This window comes from Bemisia tabaci, chromosome 8 (genome assembly GCF_918797505.1).
Source record: "Bemisia tabaci chromosome 8, PGI_BMITA_v3".
Lineage (NCBI taxonomy): Eukaryota > Metazoa > Arthropoda > Insecta > Hemiptera > Aleyrodidae > Bemisia > Bemisia tabaci.
This window is the reverse complement of record NC_092800.1, coordinates 7,835,167-7,856,316: the sequence shown is the minus strand read 5'-3', so window position 1 is coordinate 7,856,316 and position 21,150 is coordinate 7,835,167. Positions and strand designations below refer to the sequence as shown.

The 21,150-nt window shown below is 39.0% G+C and overlaps 1 protein-coding gene across 2 annotated transcripts in view; it reads left to right on the top strand.

Annotated features, from left to right (window-relative positions):
- Window positions 1-21,150, top strand: part of LOC109040943 (plasmolipin) — a 37,648-nt gene that overhangs the window by 15,989 nt on the left and 509 nt on the right. The window contains exons 1-4 of one of the 2 annotated variants that reach the window (XM_019057083.2): window positions 2,304-2,458; window positions 6,501-6,628; window positions 16,909-17,097; window positions 19,186-19,305. In XM_019057083.2, the coding sequence (XP_018912628.1) occupies window positions 2,449-2,458; window positions 6,501-6,628; window positions 16,909-17,097; window positions 19,186-19,305 (447 nt within the window). In that variant the 5' untranslated portion in view covers window positions 2,304-2,448. Of the gene's footprint in view, window positions 1-2,303; window positions 2,459-6,500; window positions 6,629-16,908; window positions 17,098-19,185; window positions 19,306-21,150 lie in introns of those variants that run through there. The other variant, XM_019057084.2, reaches the window with a different exon arrangement.

Below are 21,150 nucleotides of genomic sequence, written 5' to 3'. Positions count from 1 at the left end.
TGATGTACGTGTAATGCCCAGTAAGAAAAGGACCTTGATTTATGGAGGAAAAAATTTAAAAAAATATTGGTGGTTAGGACGGAAGACATTATCCAACCTTTGCCTAAAATTTCTCTATTACCCTAAAAAATGAAATGCAGGAGATTTTCGTTCATTATCTGTTGGTACACGGAGAAAAAACCTTCGTGCATGGGACCAAAAGTTGAGGTCACATGGATCTCTGAAGTTTTTGGATCTCGTATCCGAAAACTTGAGGTCCCGCTGCCCGGTCACACATCTGAAGTATCCGGTACATACCTATGTACTTCAGATGTCTGACCCGAACTTCGGCAGTTGGACCTTAAGTTTTTGGATGCGTGATCCGGAAACTTCAGAGATCCATATGACCTCAACGTCGGGTCCCATGCACGAAGTTTTTCTCTCCGTGTAGGAATAATTGTGAAGAACTTTTGATCTGCCAATTTTCCAACCGGATCATTGCTTGTAATTTTCGATAAATATTCTTCACTTTGAAAGGGTATGCCAGGAGAACTTTCAAGAAATGACGTTGAATTGTTTCCAATTTTGATTCATTCATTTATAAAAAGTGGCGTAATATTTAAGCGCCCCAAACTAAGTTCAGCGGGTTTTTTCTTTTCAGTTTCACCGACTATATTCATTTAGGGAGAGCTGATTCTCCATACAATATGATAGTTCCCATTTGTGACATTCAATGTAACACAACTCACCCGCGCTTTACCTAATTCGTCGCTCCTCTGACGCTTAGGACGTATCTCCATTACCACGTGAGCCCTGCTTTCGGTATAATTCAATGCTTTCCAGGGCTCATGTTGGAATACAGATATACCATTACGTCAGAGGAGCGACGAATGGGCTACACCTGCGGGTAGGATAGTCAACGCGTTGAAGAGCTCACCGGATATTTCAGCATTGAAATATTTTTTTACGGGCACGGCAAGCGTATCTGTGTGAATGACAATCATTTGACAGTGACGTAACGATGATACCGAGTATCAGTGCTCAGACACTGAGACGGGTGTTCGGTCGTGTGGGAATGTAGGTCAGACCTTGAGATGGTCAGTTTTGAGGAGCCGAAATGATCGTAAAATTCACCGAACTTACTCCCGTTTTGGTGAGGACCGCTTCTCCCACTCAGTCACTCGTCGCGTATTCACGCCCCCACCTCCTTGTCTAAGACCGCGACGAAATTATCAGACAATGTTGCTAATTCATAGAACTACCCGGTGGATAAAAGTAAGAAAAAAGCATCACATTTTATGCATACTTACAGGAAATTTCTTTTGTAGCGTGCGCCCACAAATTCAGTCTTATTACCTCATCCCTCATGATAAAAAATATAAAATATCGAAAACAGAAGGAACTGTTTTCTACGAAACTATGTCAGTGAGATGATGTTAACAGCTGACATAATCCAGTGAAATAATCGCAAAATATTAGAAATTCGGCAAAGAAATTTTTAGTGCAACCAAAACTGCGGCACAACGCACGAGTCGGTAGAATATTGGTAATTTTGACAATGTACGCCCAAAAATTCGGTCTGAGACTGAGATCTAATTAAAGCGAGAAAATGCTTGTCAATCCGAGCACAAATTAGATCTCCTTCTTGGACTGAATTTTTGGGCGCACATTCTCAAAATTACCAGCATTCTAAACGACTCATGCGTCGCGCTGCATTTTCGATTGCACTAAAAATAATTTCCTCATAGTTCCTAATTCTTTGCGAATATTTCACAGGATCATGTCAGTTGTAGACATCATCTCACTGGCATTGCTTCCTGTGTGCCCTCGATATTTTATACTTTTCATCCTTGCAAAATTTGCAGGGAAAGATATTCCCAACTTTCTTCAAAAATGAATGTTTTCTAAGAGGAAATTTGGCAACTTTCAAATGCTTCTACGGCGTTTTTACTATTGCACGTGTTTGACAACCCTACCCCGTTCGTTCTGCACGTATTGCTACTTGTATACGTTGCTCCTGCAGTGGCGAAGAAAAGAGTAAATGATCGATTATCGATATCTTTCCATTTGAAGCTATGGTAAAGAATTGCTCATTAAGGTGTTCGTTGCGAACACCCTGTTAATCGATCCTTTTCCATAGGTTTAAATGGCAGATCAACCGATACATCGCAAAGCACGCCACGCCACTGGGCTCCTGTCGATTTTGATTCATCAGGATCGAAAAGTAACGTCATCGTGCCATTCCTTCCATCCGGGAACACCACTTCAACGTAACTGGGAACAATGATGGGTATGAGTCAAACACCTCGAAAACCGCCTTGAATTACGGAACGAGTGATTAGTAAAGGAGAGATAAACTCGATGCATTCCGCATTGTTTTGTCTGGCTTTAGTGAAGCTCATTACTTGCGTGTAACGTGTCGCGAAGTGCTGTGCGCGTATACGTAGGATTACAAACAGGGTTCTCAAAATGATTTCAGGTTAGTTAGTTCTCATGGATTTTTTACATACACGCCAACTACGTACCAAGACAGTGGTACGGGATGTATAGGGATAGGGGGTCAGTTGCGCTGGTCACAGAGTAGAGAATTTGCAGGTGTCTAAAATGTTGTAAATTTTATGTTTAAAATGAAATTACCAAGAAAATATCGGAGGAGAAAAAAATTATGAAAAATACTGCGCACTCATCTCACTAAGCAAACTCAGTGATGCATTTTTGTGTGCAAATTCTTTACTGTGTTTTGTTTGTTTCAGTTTATAGAGTAGAAGAAAAGAATAATATTCATCCAAACACCAACTTTCCATGTTCAATACTAACTAAGGTATTCCTCTTCAAAAAACAGGGTATATGAGAGCATCCACCGCAGTTGTGCCTACCCTGGTTTCTGCCACCTTGGTTTCATCCGTGTGTTATATCGAGCAACCAGTGCAAATGTGCTACATTTTGCAATTAGGAACTAAAATGTCTGGCTCATCTCAGAAACATCATATATGTGCCATTAATTTTCCCATGCACATCGGTCGTTTTTATTGATAAACAGTGTTATCATGGTAGAGAATAATTGAGCAAGGTCATTCGATAAAGATTCACGCATCGACCCGCTCTGCCGTGCCAAGGATAAGCGCCGTATGAACATTTGAGAGTTGCCACATGAATCCGCATAAAACATGTATTTTTCAGGAAAATATACCAATTTTTCCTTGATATTTTCAGATGTTTTAGACAAAATTTCGAACAAGTTTGTCTTAAAATTTGGAGTAAGGCATTCACAGTTGGACGTATTTCTATCAAACGGAACTATGTGCATTATGACGTAAGCCCTGTTGTGCACATATTCTTATGAGTCTCAGGGCTCATGTCTTAATGCACATAGTTCCGTTTGATAGAAATACGTCCAATTTTCCAAGTAAATTTGTTTTTTATCGAGGGAAATATGGCAACGCCTGAAGGCTCATACGTCGTTCTTTCTGAGCACGACAGCGCTGGAGAAGGGTGTTGCCTCGGGCGCGGGAGCCCCCCCCCCCCTCTCCCCCTGCCTATCGGTGTCGCGGTCGGCGGGCGGCAGGATCTATTTTGGAACGGCATGATTCAAGCTCAGAACGAGAGTGACCCCGTGCCCTCGCGCTTCCGAGAAAATTAGAGAAATGTCGCTGGTGACCCATTAACATAGAAAGCACTCTCGTGATTTTGCTTGTTTTCACCGCGGACACGCACACAGTGGCGCGAAACTCGCGGATTTCTGGACAGATCGCTCAAAACGAGTTCATATGACGGAGAACCGTGGTACATCTCGATGTTTCCCGGACGAAGTAACGTAACTCCATTCCGAGGTTGCAAAATTTACCAAAGCAATCCAATTTTTCACAAGAATGTCCCATTTTTTTCAAAATTTTGTCCGATTTTTGCATGGGATTAGATGTAAAATCAGTGAAATGTACGTATTTCTGTCAAACGGAACTTAGTGCATTATGACGTGAGCCCTATCATGCATGCATTCTTATGGGTCTCATGGCTCATGTCTTAATGCACATAGTTTAGTTTGATAGAAGTACGTCCAAATATACGGTTAGAAATGTACAAGATTCGCCTCATGAAAATGTCATTTGCGAGGGGAAGTTTGTCAACATCGAAATGTAGCGAAGTCTCTTCAGGGAAACGACGACTCAAGAAAAATCAACCTAAATTCTGTGTTGTTATCGGGTGTGGAACACAAATTAGTAACCTAACGATTAGTATTTTTGATCAGTTTTTCCTCAGGTTTCGTAGGTAAAATCTCTATGTTACATTGACTAAATCCTTGAATAGGAAATGTATATCTTTCTCAAAAATCAGACGCGAACCGCTAGGATCGAAACTGGATCACATTGGTGATATACTGGTGATATATTCGATAGCCACTTGCAAGTCGCAACCCTTGAGTAAAATCGATAACATAAGAGTACATTACTGCCGTGCTAAGGAAAAACGCCGTATGTACATTCGAGAATTGCCAAATTTCCTTTAATAAAAGGTTTAATTTGAGGAAAGCTATGAATATTTTTCCTTGAAATTTCAGGAGGTTTAGGTGAAATTGCCAACTGAGTTATCTGAAAAATTGGAGAAAAAATATTAACATATCGACGGTGAAACTACCAAACCACGTATCTCGTTTGCGGTGTTTAAAAATCTACGCTCGCATTTTATTTTTTTGAAGTAGACCAAATCAATATCATTCCTTGAAATTTTCACAGAATTTTCTCCGCACGAAGAGGAAAAATCACAGAAATTTTCAAGACTGGGCGTTAAGTAGTTTTTCAATTAAAAAATAAAGTATGACAGGAAGTCTGCGACGTCGCAAACCGAGATACGTGGTTTGGTAGTTTCACCGTCGATATGTTCTTGAAAATTCGTATTCTATCTTAAGATATTTGGCAACACCTGAATGTTCATACGACGTTTTTCCTTAGCAAGGCAGATAAGTTCAGCAAGGCACTTTCTTCATCCCCAAATATCTCAAAGTAACCTTAGTCTCAGTCTTGGTCGTTATAACCAACAATTTTGTCGATCAATCAAGTAAGTCCTTTGCGTTAATCGTGCCGAAAAAGAAGTAGGTACCTCAGAGTAATCTGAAGTGTAACCATAAATACGAAAATGTTTGACTTTTTAAAAGTTTAATGCTTAAATCTTCAAGAATGTCTGCAGTCAACTGCAGAGCTTTCTAAACGGTAGATAAAATCATGGATACCGCATATTATCTGCCGTGCTATGGAATGAAGCCATGAGCTTCAATGGTTGACAAATTTCTTCTGACATAAAACGTATTATCAAGGAGGGCTATGAATATTTTTCTTGGATATTTTGAAAAACTTACGATTAAATTGTGCGCGAAGTTCTATGAAAAATTTAAAGAAAAATATGCATACATTTCCGAGGAATTTGGTTCTTATCAGCTACAATTTGAGAACATTGTAATGATATTATGTCGTTTCTACTTTCCACAACGGATATAAAATCCGCGGGAAGCGCGCGAGATCGTTTGAACCTCCCGCGATTTTGCCGACGGACGTTGGCACGCAGAGCTCAGCCCAATTTCCGAGAAAATTACAGCCGTCAATCCCACTCCTCTCTTTATTTTTAATGCAAAACAAACAGCTATTCTCTCTCTCCTCTCTTCTCTATCTCCTCCTCTCTCCCCTTCTTTTTTTGATCCATAGAGCGTAAGCAATGGACCATTATACATGTCAAAGACTAGCATACCACAGGTTTTGATTTCTCATAAAAATGTAACGCGAAATACGTTTAACGCCGTGAAAAATTCCAAAATCAGACGAAAAACAAGAAACTCGTGTTACTTTCGAATTGGCAAATCCCAAATGTCCATTCCCAGGAAAACGAAAATTAGCGATGGTCAAAGCCATAAAAATAAACTCCTCTCTCGGCCAAGTGCTTAAAATTGGATTCTACAAAAATGTCCCTCATTTTCTGATGCATTTTTTAATTAAGGCGTTGGGTGCAGAATTGCATTTATTGGTTGGAGTGTTTCCTAATCTCCATCCTCAATTAATATTGTGGAGAGGAAACTATTGGTTGAAGTTTCTGAAATTTGCCGTGTTCATCATTGAAAAATCAAAATGAAAATTCAGAAACAGTATCAAAGAATTCCATACATTCGCTTTAGGTAATTATAATGGATGAAGCGTTAGCAAACATTCCGAGACACCGCAACTAATAAATGTACTCTTTGGCACCCAGCGTTTCAATTAGCGTATACGTTTACTCGTCAAAATTAGTAATTTTGGAGTGAAGTTTGAGGAAGATCATATAATATCAACCTCTGCTATATTAAATCATACCAGGGTAACGCGAAACGCACCACGTCTCCGGAGGTTGGGCCGCGAAGCGATGTGGGGGCGTACCCGGCGTGCCCCCTAGAAGTCCTCAAGTGAATGGAAATTAATGTGTGTATTTTTCAACTCTATTTTTGTGTGCATGTTTGAAATAATGATGGCCACTAACTCTTGGTGAATGATTGTGTGTTGCAGCTCAACACAACAAGATGTCACATACGGTGACAGTAACTCGGACGACGACGACGACCAGTACGTCGGCGATCATCCTCAACACTGGCTACCTCAAGACCCTCCCCGGTCTCCTCAAACTCGCCCAAGTGGTCAGTATCTCATCCACTTATTAATCCTCTGAAAGTTTCAACAGAGAGTAGAAGAGTTTTCAGTTTTGTAGACTTCCTTGTCAAATCGGTCTGTGCGAGAGGAGTTTTGACGATACTGTCCTTCATTCATTATTATGAGCAATACTGCCGTGCTAAGGAATAACGCCACAATTTTCTCCAGAATTTTTGAGGAGCGTTATGCATGTTTTCTTTTGAAATGTTTAGTTAATTTAGATCCGATTGCAACTAAAATTCACTGGAAAATTTGAAGAAAAGTTTTCGTGAATTTTTCAAAAAAATCATGCTTTATAGGAAAAAAAATTGGCAACGTCTGGAGGCTCATACGACATTTTTCCTCAGCACGTTGGAATAGGAGCTTTCCTAAAATTGTTTGGTTGCAAGTTGCATCAGAATGCCAATATAATGTGATAGGGTGCAAAATAGCTCGTAAGAGCTCATAAATAAAGTTGTAAGAATTTGGCTTAACTTTGCACATTTTGCAAGTGCCTAAACCCATGATGATATTAGATAAATGAGTAACGTATTCACGATAATAACGATTGTAATATATCATAATTATGATCGCGTATCAATAAACAGCAGAAGGCAACAATGGGTATGTTAAAACGCCCCAATCGCATTTAGTTTTTTCTTTTTTTCACCACTGTTGTGTGAACATACCGCACATTACGCTTCACTGGAAAGGCAGCGCAAGTTAAAACGCCTTCAATTTGTGTGTATGCAACATGGGCATCCATCGAGAACGAATAGTTGCATCAAGGCGTTATTTGTAGTGTCGTGTTGTGTCCATCGGCAGAGACCAACGCAAGTGGAAACGCCTTCAATTTCGTGTGTATGCTACACGCACTGCACATCCATTAAGCACGAATAGTTGTATCCAGGCGTTATTTTTTATGTCGCGATGCGTCCGTCGCCAGAGATACTAAGAACCGCCGTGTTCAATTTCCGTTTGTAAAAGAAGGAAATACCCAAGAGTGTTGCAGCTTTCTTTGTACAGATTTTCTATAATTATATCTTTCCATGAACTCTATAACGGTGGAAAAATATGAAATTATTAGTAGTCAATAATTTAATCCCTGCGGGAAAGAAAAATTAACTGATCAGTACAGCAACAAAATTGCTCTCGGGCAGCTTGCTCTAGTCTTACAGCCGGGCCTTCGTCTGCTCAAGTGGCCGCCTGGGTGTCTGGATAAACTAAAAAAAGTCAAGTTTCCGGCTGACTGACGTCATTGAAACGTGGATATATATAGGTCATCAAGCGGATTTTATTTGGAGTCTGTACTTTGGACGCAGCAACATTAATTTCGCTGCTTTGAGCTTGGGTCTTGAACATTTTGCGGATTAATCATGAGATGCAGTTGCCAGATCTCAATTCTAGATTCTCCTAGCTGTCAAAAGCTATTATTTTTAAAGTAATCCTTGTTTAAGACACTCAAAAACTCCATCATCAACCATAATAAGGAATCGCGTTATTATTACTTTAAAGAAATAGTCTAATGGGAAAATTAAAACAGGAAATTCGAAACAGAAGTGCAGCTCTTTTGTGCATTATTTGCTTGCAAAATTGTAACAACGCTAGCTTCAAATTTTATAATCATAGTCACGGACTATACAGAAAAACTCTGCGGTGTTACCACAGAGAGAATTAACTCTTGAAATGAAATTATGAGGAAAGTGGACCCAAGTGTGTTGAAACAGAAAACTTTATTAATTTGTTTTGACGAGTAACAATGATGAATTTTACGATTGGCAGTTAGGTTCAGCAATTAATGCTCCTTGGCAGGTTACTGCAGACTTATTGGTCTCTCATAACTCTTTTTTTATAAAAACAAGACGGATTTCGCTGTTTTGAAAGAACAATTCAGTTCATTCAAATTATATACGTCGAACTCCATTTAAAAATGTGATCGCGGTTGCCCTTCGGTAATACTGCAGTGCTGTCCTCTTTATGATTTGGAGTTGTAAATGTTGGTTTCAGGAACTGTAGATACAGAGCCCAAGCAACAACAACAGCTTCTCAATCCGGAACTTATGACTCACAGCTAATGCGGCTTCATTTTATTAGTTAAAAGGACTGAACTAAAAAAGGAGCACAGGAATTTGTCCGCGAGAGAGAAAGAGGCATTCTATGACATGACAAGTTAATAATTGTGCTCATATTTTAATCACTGAATTTGACTGCTCTTTCATTCTTACTGATTATTATTATTAATTATTTAAAAAAAATTAATTTGACAGACTGATGACTTTTATTATTTCATTTAATTTTAACGAATACATTTGACAGCAATGCAGATCAATGTGGCCGCTGAAAGAAAAACTAATTCGGTGAGTGACGTCTATAAACGGAGTCTATAAGATTGAAAGCATAGAAGTCGACGCTTTTTATTTTACCGATTCCATCTGTTCACAGAGAGTCTAAGAGCTTCATGTCTCTCTCTCTCTCTCTCTCTGCTCTTTCGTGCCGATAAATTTCACGAGCTCGATCCGATTTAAGATTTTCGAGCTTTCATTTTCTCTTCCGTATTTTATGTACTTCCAAATTAAAAGTACAAATACGGAAGAGAAAAAAAAAAGTTGTTAATCCTCACGGAGACTCGCAAAAAATCCTCATACTTCAATAGATAAAACGATGGGAATTTAAAGTAACTTATGACCACCTTCAAGGAAATGAGCTTCAGTATATATATATATATATATATATATATATATATATATATATATATATATGTTAATTTTTTATGGGTGCAATTTGTGTAGTAATCGGTGCAATTTCTTTAGTTTTTTTGGTATTTTTTTTTAACAGATCGGAAATCAATTCCTATCCGTATGGGGGACTGTACTCAGTACTGTCACAGGTTTAGCAAGCCTGCGGACCCCAGCTGGTAGCCCCTGCCTCAAAGGGGGGTGGAGATGGTCACCGGCTTCATGGCGTATAAACCACTCATCAGAGGATAAATTGACAGAGGTTGTATCGGAGGTAAAAAAGTATAATGTAGATGTCGCCGTGTTAACAGAAACGAAAAAGAAAGGCACGGGATCAGAAAACTTAGGATTTTATGATCTGTTCTATAGTGGTGGAAATCAATTCCTAAACGGTGAACACTCCATGCAGTCACCAAAAAAAGACGTTGCAATTGGTTTCGTAACCTTCCGTTGCCAACAGATTTCCATTACAAGATCAGCTCACCGTTTGCTAATCTCAGTTTTTCAAGCTTAGACCGACAATGAAAAAATTACAAAAATACCCCATGGTCATACAAAAAAATTGAAGAAAGTTATAGGAACTCTTGCTTACAGAGTTTGCTCACTTACTTTTTGAAACGTTTTAAAACAAAATTCTCAACGAGAGACTGCTAATAGAGTTAATGATCGCGACAAACGACAAGTAGCGTTGCCGTGTCACGCCTTTTGAACCTCGAGGTTTCCGTAGGAAATGCTAGAAAATTAGGTTTGTCGACAACGGTGGAGTTTGTGGGGACAACCTTCACACTCTCAGCCGCGCTAATAACGTGGTCGACAAGCGGAATATGTGCCGGGACTGTCCAAGCTCCGTTTACAATTTTGGCAGTGTCCTCGACATGCTGTCATATTTTTGTGATGCTTTAAACGCCATCGCGAGGGGTACAGTGGTTCGAGTCCAGTCGGGAATCGTGTTAAGCAGAAAGGAACCAAGTCACATCACCTATTCCTACATATAATTGGACAATTTTTTTACTATAGAGATTTTGTGCGGATTCCTTTGAAAATTTTGAGGAATTTGCTTCGTATTGTGTAGAAAATTCACTAAAATTTGCACAAAAATCAGCACACAATAAAAAATCAGCACGTAAAAATCAGCACGTAAAAATCAGCACACAATCAAATATCACATCATACCATTATTGATATCAAATTTAAAATGGATCGCGCTTGGCAGAAAGGAATTGTTGCCATCAGCTATTGCCGAATTTAACGAAGCAATTTAATCTCTTACAAGAGAACGTTTGCGCTTTGAAAATTTTAATGGATTTTCTTCGTATTATGCAGAAAATTTACTGAAATTTGCACAAAAATCAGCACAACATGATACCTCATGTAAAAAATTAAATGGCTCAGTTAAATTTGGCAATAGCGAATAAAGCTTGGTTCGATTCTGCTTAACGCGGTCCAAATAAATTTCTACATCGGCAAGTAATTAAACTTACTTGGACATTTAATTGGCCAATTCAATTTCTTGAGAACTCTTGTTCGGATTTTTGTGCTTTCAGTGAATTTTCTATAGAGTGCGAAGCAAACCCCTTTCAATTGTTAAACGAATTTGCACAACCGTGCTCTTGTAAAAAATTAAATTTCCCTGTTCAACCTGGACATAGCTGATGTGGCTTGATTACTTTTGTGAACTTATGCCCCTCTCAAAGAAACCGAGTCAATGGTGCTCATTACCAACTTCTTAAAGAGTGCCTCACACCTACCATACTAAACAGTCATCCGTCCTCTCAGAGAAATCTATTTAGATAGTCACCCGAGACCTCCAAGTCACTCGACGGCGCTTCAATATTGATTCTTTCAATCAATCAATCCTTGATCCATCTCCAAACATCTCGGTGAGTCATCTCGCGTAAAAAATTCAACTGCGACAGTGGCGCTGCGCGGTGCAGGGAAGAGGCTTTGTCGGTTATGAAAACGTCTATTAATAGGTAATGATGAGAGTGAAGTCACACAGACCCATGCTGCCGGTGGTTGTATGAGTTCGCAGAATGTTTTCATTCGAAATACATTAGCAATCTTTACAATATGCAAATTTTTACTTTTAAATTGGCACCATTGCAACTGTCTCTGGGTTGTGTGTATCATTGAGGAATGTCGAGAGTTTGGGCTCCGTTCAATGAGTCATACATTAGCATTCGAAGCTCTTTAAAAGCTTCAGAAAGCGAAAGTGGGCCTTCTTACTCACTGCACTTTAAAGTTTGTTTCGATGTTTGAAGTATCTATCACTGAACTCAGAAACTTTGCATCCAGATTTGTGACGTTGCAGATCCCTCATTGTTCTTCATTATATATTTGCGAGACTACTTACTGTAGTTTTTTTCAATGAATGTTTCAATTATTCATTTATTATTATTTTCTATTTTTTTAAAGAATATTCTGTAACAATATTTAATAGGTAGTTACAAAAACTACCATGGTAGTTGCTGTAACTACCAGGTTGGTCGTGTCCTCTACCACAGTAGCTAAATTACCGCACAGTAGCAGGCGCATTTTTAACCAGCTACTAGTTGTGACGACTATTCTATTTTTTTCCGTGTCGTGAGAATCATCTAAACAAATTGTAAAAGGGCACCACAAAATTTTCCTCCAAAAATTTTGTGAGAACAACCTAAAAAAAAGTGTAAAAGGGCAAGAAAGAAAACACAGAACAGAGAGGGCACAGAAGATTTCAATTCGCTCGTATCAAATTAAATTATAAGGTTTGAGTCGAATGAGCCCCAAAAGTTTGACTTTTCAAAAGTCATTAGGATATTTTGACACTCAACAGTTCTGCTATGACGAGGAAAAACACCCTGTGAACTTTTTGCTGTCGCTTTTTCCTTGTATGATAATCTAATTTCCAGAGAAACTCGTACATTCTGTTTTTCAGATAATTTATTTTGCAATTTAATCCAAAGGGTCTGAACATTCCAAGCAGAAATATTCATAACTTTCCTCGAATATGAATATATTACCGGGGGAATTTGGCAACGTTCGAATTTCGTTTTTCTTTAGTACAGCAGAGTAATTGCGTGCGATGAGCCTGCGTGAATACTCAAGTGCCAAGGAAGTACGCCGTAAGAACATTCGAGAGTTGCCAAATTTTCCTCGATAAAAGATGCATTTTTGACAACATCTATGCACACTTTTCCTTGAAATTTTCAGATATTTTAGATTAAATAGCGTACGAAATTGTCTAAAAATTTTGGAAAAAAATATTCACAATTTTCCCTGTAAATTCGGTTTTTATCGAAGGGAATTTGGCGACGCCTGAAGGCTCATACGACGTTTTCCCTTAGCCCGGCTGTATAGTATCTTAAATATCTTAAACAAATTTTGAAGGTAGGCATACAAGCAAAAATGACAGATAAATTGGCAACACAGGTATGAGCTAATGACCCCGAAACTCTCACGCAACATCTCACTTCAACTCACACAGAACACCAATAAATAATGGGATAAGCCCAAAATTCATGAGTCTTGGGTCTCCTGTCTGAGTAGGGTTTCAGAGCTCACGAGTTTTTGGCGGTAGTGTCATTATTTATGACGAGCTTTTATACAAAGTCTACAAAAGCTAATCTCTTGCATATTAAGCAATCACTCTGAATGAGCAAGAACGGTCCAATTGCTGTATTACCTTTATTAGAATGACAAATAGAATTCACAAAAAGCACGCATTCAATCCGAGCTCATTCATCATTCACGAGGCATGCTTGGTTGTCCTGTTTGATTGATGAAGTCGCTCGGAATTTTCTGAGGCATGAAACGCCTTCATTTAAGCAGCAGGCAATTTTCGTAGCTTGCGAGGAACCGGACTGCTAACGCCCATCACAGCAATCGTTTGATGACCATTCAGAATCCCGTAGATCCTATAACTGTCACCGGCGACTGATATTTGAAATTGATAGACAAAGCCATGGACAAAAAAGACAAGGGAAAAATTGAGCGATTCTAATGGTTGAAACAATTGGTTGCTATAGACGAAGGTAGACAGTAAGGGTCTCCCGTAGGTTGCCGTTAGTTAGTCTAGTAATTACCTCTCTTATCATCGCGACTATCCGTTTCCACCAATAGGATCCCTACCATTTCTGTTTGTCTTCTTTGTCTATAGCTTTGCCAATCAATTTCAACGATCAGCCCGCAGAACTGAGTTGTATTTGATCAAATATATCTTTTATTATAGACTATCCCCATATGTTATTCAGTCATATTTTTTTGGTTATAGGACATTTTGTCAACGATTTTTTGTCCGCGCACCTGTTTTTTCCAGTAATTTACGTCCACGCGTTTTTTCGGCACAGGAGTTTTGGTCCACGTGCCAGTTGAGACCCAAAGTTAATGTAAATACAAACGACAATTGCTCACGACGTTTTTGGATGAAAATGTATGATGTCTTGGAAGAATGAGGGTTTGCTTGTTTTTTTGTTTTGTCTGTTTGGTCCAACGGAGAATAATATATAGTTGAGAGTTTTGGTAAAAATGGGGGAGCGTCAATTCCATGAGACAAATTCACTGAAACTCTCTACACCTCTTTGGTGTAACAGGACTTAATTATCTTTCAAGAAATAAGCACCTTGTTATACCTGAACCGGATAAACCTCTATATTTGCCTCAGCTAAAAGCTCTTAGATTTTTCTTGTGTACGATAAGTATCTTGATTTATTTTGCGAGGAAAGATCTGTACTTTTAAAGGATGTCTATCATTCTTAATACGTTCAATTTCGTATAATACTGTGCAACACCTCTGTTGTGAAATAGTTGTTTCAGGCGCCACCGTACGGCGGGCGGGCGGCCAGCTCGAAACGCGCATTGGCGCCTACAAACCTAAGTGGATACTTCAAGCAGTGTGCCATGCGAGAAGTATCCACTTAGGTTTGTAGGCGCCAGTGAGCCTCTCGCGCTGGCAGCACGCCGCTCCGCTCTGTTAGGCTTTAATATTTAGCGTTTTTTAACGCATGATTTTGAAATGTTAGCACACTCTGCATTGATTATTCTCATTTGAAAAAAATGATGGTAAAAAAATATGTATGAATTTATTAAAGAAGAATAATAATATAATGTGTGTTTTTAAAATATTGGTGGTTCCGTGTCAAATTTAATAATATCCAAAGCACTTTAATTTTTTTTTTACATTTTGTTCTTTTATTGTGCTGCAGCGAGGTGTACGCGCAACAAAACGCTCAAAATTTGACATCAATGGCTAAAGTGCGAAATCAAGTATCACCGTTTTTAACGTTGTAGACTTCTAGTCATACATTTCTTGTTTCTTCGGAGAACTAAGCAACGTATTTTTTTCAAATTTTTTTCGAATTTTCTTCTCTGTTAGTAGAGTATATCAATGGTGAAACTGCAGAAATGCGTATATCGGTTTCCGGCGTTGCAGACTTCCTGTCATACTTTATTTTTCATATGTAAAACCACTTAAGATCGTTTATTGAGCACTTCGGATATTTTTCTTCTCTATGTGAAGAATATTCTGTGAAAAGAGCCATGCACAAAGTGGCCCATTTTTGGGCCCTCGAAATTGGGGTCGAAGTGAGGTTTTTTTTCATCCTTAGGGTGACCCTTTACACATACTAAAATTTCAGATTGAGTATACGCACCGTTTTCGAGTTATGGGGGGGGGGGGGGCAAAGTCCCCGATTTTCACCCATTTTTGCAGGTGTTTTAATGTCGAACTCCGGCTGTTACGAGGTACCAGATCTAGATATTGAAGCGCGGTTTGCGGTGATTTGTTCTGCTATTCCTGTAGTATTTTTCCACATCTTTCACAAAGCCCCAAATGGTTTTTCGGGGGGCGGGGAGGGGGGCTTTATTCATACTATCATGACAGTTAGCGCATCATACTGACTTTACTTTGTTCTCTTCTCTCCACGCCGCGGTCACGATGGTATTTTCTGTTGGGGATTTTTCTTCTTCTTCACATTTTACCATTTTTCATGTCCTCCCCCTCTTTTCCCTTTTTTACTCCCTCCCCCGCAATCCAAACACTTCCTCTCAAGTGCTTTCTTCCTGTAAGGCATATATGACGGGGTCATAAATGGGGGATTCTTTTCCTTTCATTGCGATTGATAAACTTTGACCCAACTTAATTCTCCCTTACAGGGCCCTCCTTACCCCTGTATTATCCCCCCCCCCCTACCCGCTCCACTTTACTTGAAGTATTTTGCACCCTCCGCAGCAGAAATGACGATTTTTCCTGTGAAGAATTGTTTCTTATTCATAATTTTCACGTTTCTCTTTCCACTTCTATGTTTGATTTATTCTTTCCTAGGTGCATTCTCTTCCACTTTCTCTTCGCTCGACCATATTACTCCCACAAAAAAGTAGTAAAAAGTAGAAGAAAAGTGAAAAGTAAAGAGAACAAGGCAAAAGAGGGACAAACAAGAGGGGAAGGGAAAGAGGAAGAAGAGGGGGAATAATGGAGAAGAGTAGGAGGGTGGCTCCCATGTATTCAGTATTTCAGTACCTAAACATAAGTAAAACATCATTTGCCAGAAACATCGTCATTTCTGCTGCGGAGGGAGCAATATACTTCGGAGCGGAGCGCGGCGTGGAGCGGGCAGGGGGGGAGGGGATAATACAGGGGTAAGGAGGGCCCTGTAAGGGAGAATTAAGTTGGGTCAAAGTTTATCAATCGCAATGAAAGGAAAAGAATCCCCCATTTATGACCCCGTCATATCTGCCTTACAGGAAGAAAGCACTTGAAAGGAAGTGTTTGGATTGCGGGGGAGGGAGTAAAAAAGGGAAAAGAGGGGGAGGACATGAAAAATGGTAAAATGTGAAGAAGAAGAAAAATCCCCAACAGAAAATACCATCGTGACCGCGGCGTGGAGAGAAGAGAACAAAGTAAAGTCAGTAAGATGCGCTAACTGTCATGATAGTATGAATAAAGCCCCCCTCCCCGCCCCCCGAAAAACCATTTGGGGCTTTGTGAAAGATGTGGAAAAATACTACAGGAATAGCAGAACAAATCACCGCAAACCGCGCTTCAATATCTAGATCTGGTACCTCGTAACAGCCGGAGTTCGACATTAAAACACCTGCAAAAATGGGTGAAAATCGGGGACTTTGCCCCCCCCCCCCCCCCCATAACTCGAAAACGGTGCGTATACTCAATCTGAAATTTTAGTATGTGTAAAGGGTCACCCTAAGGATGAAAAAAAACCTCACTTCGACCCCAATTTCGAGGGCCCAAAAATGGGCCGTTTTTGGCCCTTTTTGTGCATGGCTCTTTCAAGCCACGATGTTGGTTCGGTTTCCTTTCAAAAAATAAAATAAGAGCGGAGATTTTCAAACACCGCAACCGATATATGCATTTTTGTAGTTTCACCATCGATATGCATTTCAAACATAAAATTGACTTGTTCCTCTTCGAAATATAAACTAGCAGCGGAGATTTTGAAACACTGCAATGGGGGTATGTGGTATCGCACTTTAGCCATCGATGTATATGACTTCCAAAAGTTCATGTTAAAGTTATTTCAAAGGCTAGATTTCTAATATTTGTCACTGATTTTTGTTTTCAGATCCTGGGCGGAATCATCATCGCGATCCTGGTATACTACAAGGACCAAAAATACACCTTCACCTTCCTCAGTTCAGCTCTCCTATTTTTCCTATGCATAGCGACGACATTCTTCATAGCGAGCTTGCTGCTCCTCCTGTCCTGTCTGTGTTCCATCACGACGGCCTCTATCATCGCCAAAACCCTCTACGTAAGTGAAACCGGACTCATCCAGGCCTACCACGTCGATAAATCCAACGCGAAAAAAGACTGGGTCCTCCAGGTAGTCAAAAAAAAATTAGCACCCACCATACCAAGCTTCGACACTGGCTTCAAGCTGTGGGTGCACCTTACCCCCGAACGAATCTATCCCTGGGGTTGAAGATGTAAATTAGTCAATCGTGCTGGTCATCTAATCATTTTTTTATGGTTCGAGCTCCTAGAATAGAATGAAATACGTAAATCTGTCAACTAAACGATTTCTTAAACTAATATCAACGGAGGCACTGTACCGTCCTTCGAAAAACACGATTATCAGCGTCACAACTCACACACTGTGCGAAAGCGTGAATGAATGAAATGCATTGTTAGTAATTACAATATTTCTGATTATATATGATGATTTAGTATTATGTAGTGAGTTCAAAGTAGGGGGAACCGCTGGAAAATATTAATTAATTGTAATATGTTGAAACAAGTTAGTGTACGAGCCATTGTCAATGATCAAGTCACCGAACCAACACCGCATCGCACGGAGGGTTATGTCTATTAGCCGCCTCCAACTTTCTCGATCTAAATTAAATTTTTTCTTAGGATGATCAATAAATCGTTCTCACGACGCAACGTGTATTTTTCTCATCGCTTTAATTGCTAGAAAAATTTGTTTATTTGTGGAACTGAGCTCAATTTTTCTCAGTCTCATAGTTAGGGTAACCGGTCAGTGCTGAGCCATCCACTCATAATGGGAAAGTAGTTCGGAGAGGGTTTTTACTCGGTAATTTCGGCTTTCAACCCTCAACCCTGACATTTTTTGCAATGAGCTCTCTGACAAAATGGCAACATCGATATTTATTACAGACATGGAGCTGTACATGAACTAAGTTTTCAGAACTCATTTATTAGGCATGCTTAAAATAGCCTATCAAAAGCATGCTGCTGCATTTGATGATTTGCTCACTGCTTGACAAGAGACCATTTCACTTGAGGATATATCGTAAGTTTGCTCAAGAAAAATAGGAAAAGCTTGCTTACATCACGTTAAATAACCTACCGATTAGAAACCATTTAAATAATTTATTGGAGCCAACGTACAGCAACGAATCGTTAACTTAACTCAAGCAATCCAATCTTTCACAAAGCAGCTAGACACGCGAGCAAATATTTGAGATCACTGATTGAATCACATGAACACGATAACAATGACAATGGAACAGAAAGGTTCATTCGTAAACTTATTTGGTCATAAGTTTCTTCAGAATGAAAAAGCATGCAATTAAAGGAAAAGAGAATGTAATAATGTAATATACAAGTGTTTTACATCAGTTTTCTTGCAACAGTCAGCCTTGGAAACAGGAAAATTTCAGTGTATGAGAGTAAAAGTTTCCCCCAATATTGTCAAAAATATTTATATTTTTTCTATGCCATGCAAATGAAACTAAAACAAATTAGTTTCTCATATTATATAGTTGTAACGAGAAGAACAATAATTTACACAAGCTGTAACAAGAAGGTAGTAGCAGTAATATATAAGTTCAGTTTAAAGCGGTGCCTTAGCATCATTGGCCAATAATGCTTTAGTAATGTAAAATAATATATGTATACGCATAATTGCATATTTAATGAAATGGCTTTCACTAAGCGCGCAAGTTTGGCAAGAGAGAAAAACGTAGTCTTTGAAAAAGGAAATTAGTTGCTCTCAGAAAATTGTGGAATCACACAGATTTGAAAAGAAGTGTTGAAAAAATCGCACTCGGTATTTGTACGTGCGAAAAGAACACATGGGCAATAATGGACATACGAGTAAAAGAAAGGACAAGCTACCCGAATTTGTTTAACTTTAAATTCGATTTTGACAGTAATTGTGCCTCAATTGGATTAAGTACATTTTGCAGGAAGGACCTTCAATTTCTGACGCTTTTAAGGAACAACACATGCCATTAACTAGTTTCTCCATGCGATAAGTGCATTCATGCGCATCAATAAAAAATGGTAGTTCCTTGTTGTAAAATTTAGTTAAATTTATTTTCTACTTATCTTATTTACCGCCTTTGATTTAATACGTCATTTTTTATCTTTTCAGGAATTCATTTATCACGGAGCAGCATTCTTACTCTACTTGATTGCGTGTCTCATGTTCCTAGTTGAGGTCAATCGAGCCAACTTCGGTGGTGGTTACTACCAACCCTTCCTTGTTGCCTCCGTAAGTTTACACTTATGGTTCTTTTTTAAAATTCGGTAAATTATCATCTCTCTTATTAGACGAAGGATCGTAATTTCATTCCAAGGTTGCAAAATTGCCTGAAACAATTCATTCATTTACAGAAAGATAATGAATATTCACTGTGTCAATCCTATCCAAATTATTGCTAATTTGAGTGTTACCAGAAGGAACATCAATGAAATATTCAGTCAGAAATTTCCAACGAAATAGAATTTATGAGTGGATACTGCACAGCGCAACGCTGCGATGTAGTTACGATATTTTGTCTAGGAAATGACAGTATTTATAATGACAACCGGCGGCCAAACGATTTTAATTGTAAACAAACACCAAAATGTCAACCATGTAGTTTATTTGACTTTACGAGTATGTAACCGGCTAACTTTTTGCACTAAAATTAGAAAATCAATTCGAACCATATGGAACACGAAAGTTTCTCATTTGGACAAACAAAGTGTTCGACCGTGATAACACCGCACTCCGTTTCAGATGACCGAATTTTTAGGGTCCTGACAAAAGCCTCAATTCTTTACCAAACATTCACTTATCTGAACAGAATTTTGGTTAATATGACCGAGAATATCCGTTGCCTCGACCAATAACAGCAGTATTTCATATGAACCATAGTTTGACTCTTGTAACCGAAGTTTTGAATTCCGTGTGGACAAAGCTACGAGGATCATTCAAGTGTGAATTCCCTTTGATTGGCTCTCAAGGGGTTGATTTTTTAGGGGGAAAAACAACTATTTTTAGCGACCATGAACGGACATTTTGTGGCAATGAGCATAAGAGGTCTTGTATACTGCAGTGCCAAGGAAGTACGCCGTACGAACCTTCGTCAGTTGCCAAATTTCCTTCAATTAAAAAAGAATTATCAGAAAAACTTGTGAATATTTTTCGTTCAATTTCTCAGAGATTTTTCTTCGTAATTAGATGTAAATTATCTGCAAATTTGCAGAAAAAATATTCACGACTCTCCTCAAAAATAAACATTTCATTGGAGAAAATTAAGCAACTCTCGAATGTTTATACGGCGTTTTTTTCTTAGCATGGCAGTAGTCCCGAAGGGTCAGTGACTCCCTTTTTTCTCATTTTTAGCAACAAAGAAGCGACATCATTTTTGTTTGTGCAGGTGGTTTATACTCATTCTCATTTCTTTCTTCAAAAAAGCTTTCCTTGCGGTTTCTTAGAGTGATATCGATTGCCGCGGAGTGCAAAATAAACTCGCAATGACGATATCGTTGACAATGTCAATACATCGACATATACTGTCAACGGACCGCGCTAGACATAGTAAAACAGAAACTTCCCCAGGGCATATTTCCTCGTTAAAATTTCATGTAGTACCATATGAAAAAGTTCAAAAATCAACTCATCATTATAATCATTCAATTCAAACTTCCCGCTGTCAAAAACACCTAGCATGGGTTAAATCGGCCAGACCCGTCCGGCAAATTATCGGTCCTTTACCTTCACGGAACTTGTGAACTTTTCAAGAAAAATGTTCGACCCGGGAAAAAATTTCTGTCATCGTAAAATATGCTGAAATTATTTGGGTGCTCAATTTGACTCTAGTAGACCTTAGTTTTTGTGAACATAAATTTTAACGCTATTGCTGCCCCCCCCCCCCCTTGGGCTCTAAAAGCTTCATGACATAACCTCCATATTACCGACCTGCCCTTACTCTCCCCTTATAGGTACTACACATATACACACATACATATGTGCACCAAATTTTACCTGGAATTTGTATCAGATAATATTTACTATGGTGCTTAGTTTTGTACTATTCCTTACGTCTACGTACTATTATCGCCAAAACTC